At 36.1% G+C, this 12,913-nt stretch overlaps 2 protein-coding genes and 1 long non-coding RNA gene across 13 annotated transcripts in view; 1 reads left to right on the top strand and 2 right to left on the bottom strand.

Moving 5' to 3' along the window:
• The window catches only part of LOC137741093 (uncharacterized), a 78,891-nt gene extending 78,489 nt beyond the window's left edge, over nucleotides 1–402 (top strand). Inside the window, exon 8 of the transcript XR_015962676.1 lies at nucleotides 267–402. The gene's annotated coding sequence lies outside the window, so the exon portion shown is untranslated. The remainder of the gene's footprint in view (nucleotides 1–266) is intronic.
• Nucleotides 403–614: 212 nt separating this feature from the next.
• On the bottom strand, nucleotides 615–3,720 carry LOC137726938 (uncharacterized). Of its 2 annotated transcripts, XM_088694331.1 has the most exons (3): nucleotides 2,461–3,720; nucleotides 1,315–2,379; nucleotides 615–1,236 (listed from the first exon to the last, which is right to left on the bottom strand). In XM_088694331.1, exons 1-3 carry the CDS (start codon nucleotides 3,590–3,592, stop codon nucleotides 860–862), a joined length of 2,574 nt encoding a protein of 857 aa, XP_088550457.1. In that variant the 5' UTR covers nucleotides 3,593–3,720; the 3' UTR covers nucleotides 615–859. The 2 variants fall into 2 exon arrangements, with proteins under 2 accessions (XP_088550457.1, XP_068321992.2); XM_068465891.2 differs by having other exon boundaries at nucleotides 1,315–3,720.
• Nucleotides 3,721–7,311: 3,591 nt separating this feature from the next.
• LOC137726715 (uncharacterized) lies at nucleotides 7,312–12,247 on the bottom strand. Of its 10 annotated transcripts, XR_015962685.1 has the most exons (13): nucleotides 12,014–12,229; nucleotides 11,854–11,889; nucleotides 11,696–11,758; nucleotides 11,515–11,572; nucleotides 11,192–11,278; nucleotides 10,739–10,891; nucleotides 10,575–10,655; nucleotides 10,367–10,414; nucleotides 10,184–10,278; nucleotides 8,556–8,664; nucleotides 8,152–8,247; nucleotides 7,704–7,845; nucleotides 7,312–7,572 (listed from the first exon to the last, which is right to left on the bottom strand). It is a non-coding gene; the product is annotated as an uncharacterized LOC137726715 (long non-coding RNA). The 10 variants fall into 10 exon arrangements; XR_015962692.1 differs by lacking the exon at nucleotides 7,704–7,845 and having other exon boundaries at nucleotides 11,137–11,278; nucleotides 12,014–12,247; XR_015962687.1 differs by lacking the exon at nucleotides 8,152–8,247 and having other exon boundaries at nucleotides 12,014–12,231.
• Nucleotides 12,248–12,913: the final 666 nt, after the last annotated feature.

Below are 12,913 nucleotides of genomic sequence, written 5' to 3'. Positions count from 1 at the left end.
TTTCAGTTGCACATTATGGCAGCACTTCGTTTTGATTTGTAAACAAACTATGTGCTTTATCTTTGTCTTGGGTTACATTATAACGTTTAACAATTGAATTTATAAGACGGTTTAGCAATTTTTTCACGAGCTTGCTATTCCTGCCAGATGCTCAAGTATTGCTATTCTGCACAAAAGTGATATGCTTCATTGCATGCGCTGCCTCACTCCTTGTCATCCAAATCATAAGTTGTTAAATCATGGTATTCTTCTGTTTTGGATCCTAGTCTCTACAGGAGCATCGTTGGGGCAGTGGGTGATTACTTGAAACTATGGGTATAATATTGATGACACAATACGATCTGCAAATGAATGTTTCTTATAATACGCATATCCATGTATAGCAAGCAAAGTATCACTTCATTGGTTCTTAGGTACTATACCGTCATTTCAGTTACTTTGTGTAGAAACTATTCATGCATGTTCCGACTAATACATTCAATCCCCGCAGCGAAGCGTGGACACATTTTCTAGTGGTCCCTAAACTACTGCTATGTAAATCGTTGATAGAGATAATTACAATCACAATATCAATTACGACAAATAGGAAAATCAAACCAAAAAAAGAAAGTATCTCAACAGAACACTTGTGTGTAACTGGTTATTTATGCAAGTACGAATTCCACATTACCAAACACAATTTGCAACATTGTGTAGTAATCAGGGTGGTGCAGATATCAATTACATGTTTATGAAGTTTGTTGTAAACATCAAGAAAAAAATTAAAAAAAATAAAATTCCACAACTTCTCCTTATTTGATAGACTGCTTGCAGCAAGAATTCTAATGTGAAGTTGGAGCTACATGTTCTCTATTTTCTTTTAGTTTTGAAGGGCTGATAGCTTGTTGATGGTAAGCATACCAAATGGCTCAGGAAGGCAAGGAAGACTCTGAGCTGATAGATTTTGTGACACAAAATGCATTGTCGGCCGCAACCCAGGACGCGTCCGTATACAAGCCAGTGCTATACTCATTACAAGCACCACTGCCTTTGCCAATTCATTGGTTGGAGGCTCTAGTCGTTGATCTAACACATCTTTCAGAAGCAAGTCTGCATTTCCTTTCATTGACGTTGATGATTCCAATATATGGGACTCTATGATATCCCTGGGGTGCCTTCCCATCATGACTTCTAGTGCCACCACTCCGAAGCTATAAACATCACACTTGTCCGTCACCTGCATAATATATGCAAGCTCTGCGTATAAAGAGAACAAAATATGTCAACTCTCAAAAGATAGTACAAAGTTGCACAACATTAAAATTTTTACATTACCTGGGGCCATGTATCCTAGTGTACCAACAATGTTGGTCCAGTTGGATGAATCAATACTCAATAGTTTTGCTGTTCCAAAATCTGAGAGTCGAGGCTCAAAATCCTGCTCGAGCAATACATTATTGACAGTTACATCACGATGCACAATTGGTGGTGAGCAGTCATGGTGCAGATAAGAAAGTGCATGAGCAAGTCCTTGCACAATTTTTACCCTTGTTGGCCAGCCAAGTTCAGTAACCCCTTCTACCCCATACAATGCTTTTCCGAGGCTGCCTCTCTCTAAGTATTCATAAAGCAAGAATACACAACCCTTCCTTGTAGAGAAGCCATATAGCCTTATGACGTTTCGATGCCGGATAGTTGTCAAAGTCCGGATTTCATTTTGAAAACTTTGAAGATTGATCGCTGGAACGTCATTAGAGTCGTTCGTGTTAAGCCTCTTAACTGCAACAACTTGGCCTGATTGGAGCTCTGCCTTGTAAACCTTTCCAAAACCTCCTTCGCCAATGCAGTAATTCTCATGAAAGTCATCTACAGCCTTCACAACTTCTGCAAACGTAAATTTTACTTCCTCTTGCATTATCATTGCTTCAAAACTCTCGAAGTTTTGAGAAGGTTTGATTACCGGAGGCCGGATCGTGGACCTCTTACGAAACATAAGAAAGAGAGCAGCAATGGAAATTGCACCTACTGTGAAACCCCAAAGGGAATAAAGGAAAACAGATACTATATTCTTGTTAGGTCTTTTGGAATTTGTACTGTAGGACTTACATTCAGTTGGTCTCCCTGCATGACTCCACAAGCCATAGTAACCAACAAAAGTACCCGTTGAAAACGTATTGATAATGCTACAAGGTGGGAATGGCCCTGTTAAGTTGTTATACGAAAAGTCATAGCTACTTATATTTAGAGTAAACAGGTCAGCTAATGCTGATTGGATTTCGCCTGAGAGATGATTGTGCGAGGCATTGAAAACGTATAATTCTGTGAGCATGCGCAATTTTGATGGTATTGCACCCCATAGTGAATTGCTGCTGAGATTCAAGTAGACCAAACCTGTTAAACCTACGGCGAGAAACAGATGAATTGGTATTACCCCTGTCAAATTGTTATTAGACAATGAAAGAAGCTTGAGGTCCAACATACCTGAAATCCGTGGGATCACTCCTGTGAAGTTGTTAGCGGACAAATCGAGTTGACGAAGGCGAGATAAATTGCCTAGACTTTGAGGAATCTCTCCTGTCAAGTGGTTATCGTCCAAATAGAGTAGCTGAAGCTGAGTCAATTTGCCTAGACTTTGAGGAATCTCTCCTGTCAAGTGGTTATCCGACAAATAGAGTAGCTGAAGCTGAGTCAATTTGCCTAGACTCTGAGGAATCTCTCCTGTCAAGTGGTTAATAGACAAATCGAGTCCCTGAAGCTTAGTCAATTTGCCTAGACTCTGAGGAATCTCTCCAATCAAGTGGTTATCGGACAAATCGAGATCCCGAAGCTGAGTCAATTTGCCTAGACTCTGAGGAATCTCTCCGCTGAATTCGTTGGAATAAAGGCTTAGATACTGCAATTGTGTCAACAGCCCAATTTCTGCTGAAATGGTTGCGCTGAAGCTATTGTTTTTAAGTTTGGACAAGAACAAAGGCAGTTCGCCATTGAGTTTATTGGAAGATAGGGACAAGTAGGAGAGGTTTGTACAAAGACCAAGCTCAGAAGGGACTGAAGAGTTTAATGAGTTGTATGAAAGATCAAGGTACTGGAGCTCCCTGAGTTGTCCTATAGAGGGTGGAATTTTCCCTTCCAGAAGATTCCAACTCAGGTCAATATGTTGAAGACCAGAAATCAAACCTATACTGTCCGGAATTGGGCCAGAGAATTGGTTGTTGCCAAAGTCCAAAGTTGTGAGCCTGGAGAGATTTCCAATGGCAGATGGTATAGGCCCTCGGAAATAGTTGCCACGCAGGTTGAAGTGGGTGAGATTTGGAAATAGGGAAAAGTCGAAAAGAGCCAGTGTTCCGTATATTTTCATACCGGAGAGGTTTATTTTGGAGACTGTTCTGGTTTTGGTGCAGACAATGGCAGTCCAGTTGCAGAGGCTGTTGAGGTTGGTGAGGGACCATGAATGGAGTAGCGAAGGTGGCGATGATGATGATGGAGAAAAGCCAGCCTTCCATTTGATGAGCGATTCTGCTTGTTTTCGTGGAGATATTGATGTCGTTTTGATCAATGGCAATGCGAACAGCAGCAGGAGAATATAATGAAATGTCATGGTTTTGAGTTGCATGATGATCTGTTATTTTTTCGTGGAGTTTATGATCTGTTATGGTCCAAGGCGCAAATAAATCGGAGCTAATAACAACTTTGGAGGTGCATGCAGAGTTTATGATCCTTTCTTGACGGTTGGAATTTCGCACATGACCATTAAAGGACGCGTGCCTTTAATCCTCTGCTGCCTCTGACTTCCAATAAGCTCAATGATTGCCGCTGCCGGGCCCGCCGAAAGCTTAATTGGGTCGGCCGTTCCGAGAAGCTACCCGAAAGTATCAAGTCTTTGGTCAACAATGATAATATACAGCATCATCATTAATTCATTAGTATCAAGTCTTTAAGTCTTTGGTCAACAATGATAATATACAGCATCACCATTAAAGGACGCGTGCCTTTAATCTTCTGCTGCCTCTGACTTCCAATAAGCTCAATGGATTGCCGTTGCCCGCCGAAAGTACAAGTTTTTCTGAATTTCCTTTGTTTTTTTTGTCGCAAGGTTTTTCTGTTTTTCATTTACCTTTTATTATATGCATATGTTTGTGGTTCCTGAATTTTGAATTTCCATGGGCATTTGGCAAATTTGTCCATTTCATTAGCCAATTGGCTAATTTTGTCGGGCCTGAAAATGTTTACAAATTTGTCCATTTGAATTTCTAGTTAATTAATTTGATTAATTGTTACTTGGAAGGTATTGCAAGTGTTTTGGTGAAGACATGACCAACTCGGTTCACTTGCTGCTCTGCTGCTTGCTTTATTTGAAAATCACTCATCAGAACATTTGTTGTACTCTTCTAGATATTCTTTTCTTTTTCGATTACGCGTTGTGTTTTTCTTGATTACATGTGACACATTTCCATGCCTTAACCTACACGCTTGACGTTGACGCCTGATATTTATGCGTCAACTCCACACTTAGACCAAGACATCCTTCACAACAGTCCACGCACGCTGAGACTGGACTTTGTTCAGTCTGTGCACAAGGCTGGGGCCAGGGGACAGCTCTTGATTGAGTTGAAAAATCCTTTCCGAATTTCCAAGCGTAAAGAAAGGATTAGTTAGAAAATCTGTGCCTCTGAAATTTCACAGAGTTTACACTAGGTTGCATGGACATTCTGAAACTTCGAAGTGTCGTTGTGTTTTTAGTCTTCCACTAGGTTGTACGGACATTCTAAAACCCGAAGTGTCGGAGTGTTGGACACGGTCAAGATACAGTAGTAGGAGAATAAGAAACAGCTATGGAGGCCTCTCTCTCTCTCTATCTTATGTTGCCAAAAGTCTCATGCATTATTAATTTATTAGTTTTAAAAGGACATATAAAGAAAAGAGCAGGATTAAAGATATGATCGTAGCTTGCCAGACTATTTCAACAACTCTGGATGAACTATTTCGAGAACAGATCCTCTCCGGTTCGAAACAGCTGGAGCTCAAGGATTAACTGATTCGAATCTTTAAAATTTAATTCAATAACTAACAATTATTATGAATTTTAAAAGTTTATCTTCTTTTAACCGTTGAATTAAAATTTAAGAATCCGGATCGTTTCATCCTTAAGCTCCTGCTGTTTAGAGCCGAACAGGATCTGTTATCGTTTTTTTAGACACGCTGCTATAGCAGTGCACGGGCGGCTGTTGTGCCGGCCTCCAGCTGGGTCTAATTTTCTTTTTCCCATTTTACCTTTTTATTCTACACGTCTGTCTGTCTATTTTCCTTTTTGTTGGTTGTTGTGCTGTCCTCCGGAAGGGTCTATTTGACGGAAGATTTTTCAGTGTGATCGTCACACGAGGTGGTACATCACGTGTCTCAATATAAATGGTGGGTTATATGTGTTAAAAGGTCAATAACTTAAAAATTAAAATTTTCCACCACTTGCATAAAAACACGTGATGTACGATCCGTATTTCCATCACAACTAAAAATTTATCATCTTTAACCCTCTTTTAGTTGCTACCGTTAACATTGAAAGAGTATTTTTGATCATAAAATTTATGAAGAATTGATTGAGAAATCAAATAGAAGATCAATTGACGAATGATAACATGATTATTTTTATAAAAAGATATATTTGATAGTATTGGTAATGAAGTTGTTATGCAACGCTTCTAAAGCATAAAACGTGTTGAGAATATTATAATTTGTTGTATGAAAAAATCTTATGGATTGCTTGGTAATTCTATAGCATTTTTATTTGTGACTTTGTTGTTTGAGAATGTATCATTCATACAGATCATAGTAACAATTTTTTTTTTTTTATAAAAGTTGGCATTAACCAGTTATACAGATTTTATAAAATCCAAAAATTTAATTAACGAACTTCTAGTGTAAGGATTAATTCTATATTAAATTATGATAAAAGTTCATGATTGCAAATTATAAAGAGAGTTTTAACGAAAAACCCACGGTACTGTTCACTTTAACGAAAAACCAAAATTTTACATTAAAAAATCAATCATGGTACTATTCACTTTACCCTTTATTTTGTCCTTATCGTTAAAACTCAAAGTTTTCAAACTATTTTCATTAATTTTTCTAATTATAAATTCTACTCTTTGTTTATGGGAAATATTTCAGCTGATTGATTGATACATACATTTTTTCAATATTTCATTTATACAGACATTTATTTAATATTTCATCAGGCATCTTTGAAATGTTCTACTTAACTAATTGATTATTCTGTCTTGAGAAGCACATTAGGGTAGCAGTAGACCAATTGAAAAACATCTAATTCATTAGTATCAAGTCTTTGGTCAACAACGATAATATACAGCATCATCATTAATTCATTAGTATCAAGTCTTTAAGTCTTTGGTCAACAATGATAATATACAGCATCATCATTAATTCATTAGTATCGAGTCTTTAAGTCTTTGGTCAACAATGATAATATACAGCATCATCATCAGGGAATCTTCTAGTTCCCTTTATATTTTTCAATTTTTGTTGTCCCCTTACCTTTGTCGAATGAATGCGAAATATTTGAAGCAGCATAAACTCTCCGATAATGTATTTACCAGTCCAATCTTGCCTTCAGTGATCTCCAGTTGGAGTCTAGTTGTCCATTTGAATCTTCGACGCAATAGCTTCAGTGGGAATATTCCACCTGAGCTTGGGCAGTTGACAGATTTGAATTATCTGAAGCCTAGACTCTAATTATTTTGGTGGGGGACTTCCTACTCAAATTGGAAATCTAAACTTGCTATACACACTAAACGTGAGCAGGAACCATTTGACAAGAGTGATCCTTCAGAATATCGGCAATTTCACTTAGATTCAATTTCTCAATTTGTCTGATAACAATTTGGCAAGAGTGATCCCTCAGAGTATCGGCAATCTCACTCCGATTCGGTTTCTCAATTTGTTTAGTAACTATCTGACAGGAGTGATCCCTTTGAGTACGGGCAATTTCACTCAGATTGAGTCTCTCGATTTGTCTAATAACAATTTGACATGAGTGATCCCTTGGACTATTGGCAGTTTCACTGAGATTCAGTATCTCAATTTGTCTAATAACAATTTAACAAGAGTGATCCCTCAGAGTATCGGCAATATCATTAGATTCGGTATCTCAATTTGGCTAATAACTATATGACGGGGGTAATGCCACCTGATCACGGCATGTTTGACAATCTACAGTTTTGTTACCTAATGGATTTTAGCAGCAACTAGTAAATTTTACCCGCACGTTGTTGCGGGAGCGAAAATATAACTATAAGAGTATGTTTTAACATGTAAATATGCAAAGTGTTATAAATACTAAACAGAAAATGGAATAAATATATTTACAAAGCTGTCAAAATTCATATAACTTACAGAAAAGACATTATCAAATGCCTTATTAGTATACAAAAATGATTAACCTAGTATTCCACCTTGATAATTCATGTTTGGATCAACTATTTACACACAATAAAATGTGATCCCATACTTGTTTGTTTTGGATAACAGATGCAACCATCCTTTAACACATGAGCAAAAGTTTTTTGGTTGAAGCAGTCACTACAGAAAAAATAGTTTTGATCATCAGAAAGAAAGAAAGAAAAAAAAAAAAAAATGTTAATACACATGTAATAAATAGTTTGAAACAACCAATAATAAACAACAGTTACCAAATAGAAAACAAAGCTTACAACTTAAATAGAAAAGAACAATCTACTGCTGCAAGCAACATAATGTCCATTTTACAGATTTTTGTGGAACCACTTTGCAGGTTTTGTGGAACCACTTTACAGGTTCTGTGGAACCACTTTAAAAATTCAAATCTTTAAGCACCTGATGATAAGTTGAGAGATTACTTTTTGATTATCAAAACCACTATTGGATTTATGCAGACACAAAATCTCACAATATTATAACCACGACCTTATGCATAATAGGAACAACACTATAATCATCTGTCTACCAGAAATTAACTCTTCTACAGCAGCAGCAAGTGTAACATTATGTTGTGAAAAAAAATCGTCTTTAATTGAAACCATGTCAGAGACCAAAAGTTAAAATTAGTAGACTCCTTTGTTTGGTATCACTCAAAAAGTGAATAATCATGCAAATACTATTAAGGGTCTATGGGCTGCTTACTGTGGTGTGGCCACTGTCTGAAGCAGCAAGAACCATTCTAACTTAACACTCCACATGTTTTCTGGCTTAAGATTAGAAAGAACACACTCTCCAGTTCTGCCACGGAACAATTAATATGAATAAACATTGACAAAAATTGATAGTAACTTAATACCCCCAAAAAAGTAATGAGCAAGTATGAAATTGTGAGTCACAGTCGGAGTAAGAGTAAGACGAAGAGAAATATTATATTGTGAGATTGTGAGCAAGAGTGAAAATAAGAGTGAGAGTACCACACAGAAATTCTACAAAGAAAATAAAAAAACAACAAAATCACACACAGTGAGTGAGAAAAAGATTATATTGTGAGATTGGGAGTGTGAAATAAGGAAAATAAATTTTAAATAAAATTGTTGCACTCTCACCGTTTAAAATTTGGCAGGAATGGACAATTTAATAAAAGAGCAAAAAATTGCACCACCAATGATTGTACAACAGGATTCTTTGGCTGCTTTCCTATGTACCAATCCTTAACTGCAAGCCATGAAAACCAACATTATCAAACAAAGTATAAAATTGTTTTGTAAAACAGAAAGTAAATGTAAATTGATAGAAACAAAGGGAAAACCTACAATGCAGAAATTTTATTCATGAAAAGTATCCCATTTTTTAACCACTATATAGCAGAACACAAAATCTATAACCAGCACATATTTCAACTTTATAATACAATTAAAAATAACAAAAGACTGAACTAAACTGTCAACACAGATCATTTATACAAATTTTAACCAAAGATGTCCAAAATTGTTTTAATTTCATAAATACAATTACAAAAACGCAAAGATGTTTATAGATAGGTTGAATTACAAAAACAAGTTAATTGATAATAGTTCTCAAACAATAGACATTTCAGAGAAGAAGAGCCAATTCTACATTATAGGTTTCCTCTGTCTGTGTCCATTTACATTAGCCTTTTATTTTACAACAGAAGTTTAGATTTGAATTTATGTGGTGGTAGTTGAGTGCAACATTTCATTATTTTGAACCATATTATATAGTTGCCCTGTATTCAGGTTATCCTTAATCCAACACAACACCATGTTATACTTGCAATCTCTGTCAAATAACAAACTTTAGAGCAAAAACAGTCTTCTCCAATTGGGATTAAAAACATCCACCAAATGATTTCAGATCAGTCTCCAAAAAATGATTTCAGATCAGTCTCCAAGCTTGTAAAACATGTTTTTATGCAAACAGAACAACGAAAAGTACAAAAAACTTAAAACCAACCAAGTGGTTTTCTTAAAGGAAGAAATTGGAGCTAACACAAACAGAATGTATCAAATTAACAATATGCAATCAACGACCTATTTCATAACAAAAACAGCTAAAGGCTTAGACCCAAATGAGATTAAAAGTTAGGAATTCACAAACCAAATTGAAAATCTAATTCCAAAATTCCAAACACCCACCAAATGGTTTCGGATAAAGTTCTAAAGTTGAATACATGTTACCAATACATAAGGTTACATAAGAATGAGAAGTATGAAAATTTTAAAACAAAGGGCCAATCGTGCTCTTTGGCAAATTACAATTTAAGTTTGGCTGCTTTTCAGTTTCACTCTACCCTTAGATTTGTTCTTCTTTATGAGTAGACCTTCCAACCCAACATCTACCCACAGATATAATTGTCCCTAGCTATACCAACACGAATCCAAAATCATATATATTGTCCAATGTAAACTAATTCTTAGATAATTAACATGTTCAAATCCTTATTTTCTCATAATAAAATAACAGAAAATTAAACAACCCAAAAATCAAAACAACCCCACTTGTAGTTTTAGCTCACTAATCCATCGGATAAATTGATGCCAAATTCAATCAGAAAACATACAATTAACAACAACCCAGAAGAGCCATCCAAAAACCCAACAAATTAACCAAAAAATACCACTTGTACTTTTAGCTTAGTCTTCCAATTGAATCAGATATACCATCAAATTTCAATCAGAAAATAGAAAATTAAGAACCCAGAATTTTCACTCACCTGCTGTGAAACTCGTCCCTGTTGAGCAGCAGTAGGAACAGGTAAACTGGGTGATATATACAACCGATTAAAACACTCAACTTTAGCTGCTTCAGCTACATAACAGAAAAAGAAAAAAAAGTTAATTTAACTATAATTAAGTAATCTGGTTTAAGATATATACCTCATCCCCAGCATTCATACCAAAATTGATATTGCACGGTATCTTATTCTCAATCAAATACGGTCCACCTACACGTTTCAAAATTCCTACAGTGTCAGTAATGATTTACCCTTTGTTTTGGCAAAAGGCTTTTTGCATACGCTAACATTTTAGTCAACCAATTTGCATGATAGGAACCGTAAATTGGCAGCACAACAAAAGAGGATCAACAAAAATCTCGACAATTACCTGAAACTACCATTCCACTTCTTTTCAATTGTGAAGCACTATACATGTTTCACTTCCAAATGCTCATATACATGATCAAACCTAAAAATTAAAATAAAAATAAAAATAAAATAAAATAAAAAATAAAATAAAATCGTTGGAGAATCATAAGATGAATGACTCACATGCTTTCTATCTTGGCAGCTTAGTTTCAGGAAGCGAACATGTGCACAATGGGACCGTCTATGCCTTCAGTTGAATGTGAGTTGAAAAGACTATTCGCAATAGCTTAAACCAACTCGGTCCCTCTCTTTATACATTCCTTCACTAATTCCTCCCTAAATACCATGAAAAAAACAAATCAGAATTTCACCCACTGAACAAAAACCCATCAGCATAGTGTGATAAATTCATTATTTCACTTATGACTGCCACTTTACTGATGGGATTAATCCAAATAAAATCCCAATTTTCAAAAGTAAATTTTCAATTAATTTCTCAAAAGCAATAATTTCAAATGCCCAGAAGTATACAAAATATTACCAAAAAATAGAGATATATTGAATAAGTAAAGAAAAATAACTTAGAGAAGGGGATGGAGGGGAATCTGTGATGAGGGTCGAAGGCTATGAGATTACCCAGATCGACTTGAAAATGCTGCTGTCGGGTCTCCATTGCTGCTTTCCTGCAGTTGCTTTTCATCCTCTCCATTCGACAGTCCAGGTCTGCAACCTAAAAACATACAGAAACGATTAGCTTCGCGGTCGGATTATCAAATCATGCGGTTACAGGACCGACATGCACGCAAATAAAAAATTCATCAATTTGTTTTTTCTGAATCCATAATTCAAATTGGAGTTCGAATTCAACGGAAAAAAAAATACATAAATCCATCAAAAATTTTGCCCAGATGAAAAAAGAAATAAAGAATGAATTAGAAGCTTTTAGCAAAAGAGTTTACCTCAACAGGTCTCTCTCTCCCTCTCCCCTGTAAATTCACCGAACCTAGAAAAAGCCATCTGTAAATTCAAAACAACCCGCAAAATCACAAATACAAAATTCAAACAAAAAATCCATGCGAACATCGAAAACCACAAAAACAAAATTTGAAACAGCAACACGGAGAAAGTCACGAAACTTACCAGAAGACTCTAGATTTCGTGGGTAAAAAACCGATACTGATCGAATCCAAAAACTGATGAAATCTGTAGCCACCGAGAGGTTTTAAAATCACAAAAATTTGAACAAAGAAAAGAGAATTCAAAAACCAAACCCAAAACAAATATGCCGGAGAACTCACCAGGAAACCCAAGGATTCTGCAGGATTGACGATTTCCTGAAAACCAAGCTTTTTTAGGTTTAAACTTTCTTCCCGAAGGCAACAGATGTAACATTCTTGGAAAGAAAATTCGATCACGAATTGAAAAAAAAAAGTGAGAGAGAGAGAGAGAGAAACGAACCTTCATACGGAGGCTAGCGATCCGGAGCTCGAGAGAGATCGAGAAATCTGTGGAAGCAAATGGAAGAACCCTGATTTTCCATCGTTCTTCCGTTCTAGGATGAGAGAAACGGAAAGAGAAGGAAAGAAGAGGAAAGTGAACAGTGGAATATGCTGGAAGCACACAACACGAAGAAATCGAGAGATTTCTATCGCACAGTAGGGACAAAAACGGCATTTTACTGTATAATATACGCAAAAAGCTAAACTTACAGAACAACTGAAGGGTAAAAAAGGAATAACACTGGCAAAAGAACAGTAAAAAGGACACAATGAGAATTAACAGGAAAGTTAAGCGTTTAGTATATATATAATATAATATAATTTACTATCGGGAGCAATACCTTCAAACTTAGGCGAGCTCACAGGATTAGAGATTTTCAATATATCACACAACCATCTCTCAAGGGAAATCCCATCAGAATTTTTTAACATGGATAGACTAACCATCTATGACTTTCTTATAACAACCTCACAAGGCCAATTCCAACTTGCGGCATCTTCCAAAATGCACCAGCTGATGCTTTTGTCGGAAACTATGGAATGTGGAGAGTTGCAAGGGGAAAGGCTCCATGTGATTCCTCTAGCGGAAATTCTGAAATAAACAACGACAATTCGAAACGAAAAAACATCAATAGTGTCATTATTGTCATCATATCCTTTTTGGGTTTTGACGTGGTTGAAACTATCATTGGTTTCTTTTTCTTTTAGTATTATGCAAGATATCCAATCTCCAGCATCAGGATATTAAAACTTCTCAGAACTTTGAGAATTTTGAGTCGATGATATTGCAAGTGGAAGTAAAGTTTACATTTGGGGAAGTTGTGAAAGTCATAGATGACTTTCATGAGAAATACTGCAT

Source organism: Pyrus communis, chromosome 5, assembly GCF_041283825.1.
Source record: "Pyrus communis isolate YQ-2024b chromosome 5, ASM4128382v1, whole genome shotgun sequence".
In the NCBI taxonomy this organism is placed as follows: Eukaryota; Viridiplantae; Streptophyta; class Magnoliopsida; order Rosales; family Rosaceae; genus Pyrus; species Pyrus communis.
This window is presented reverse-complemented; position numbering and strand designations above follow the sequence as displayed.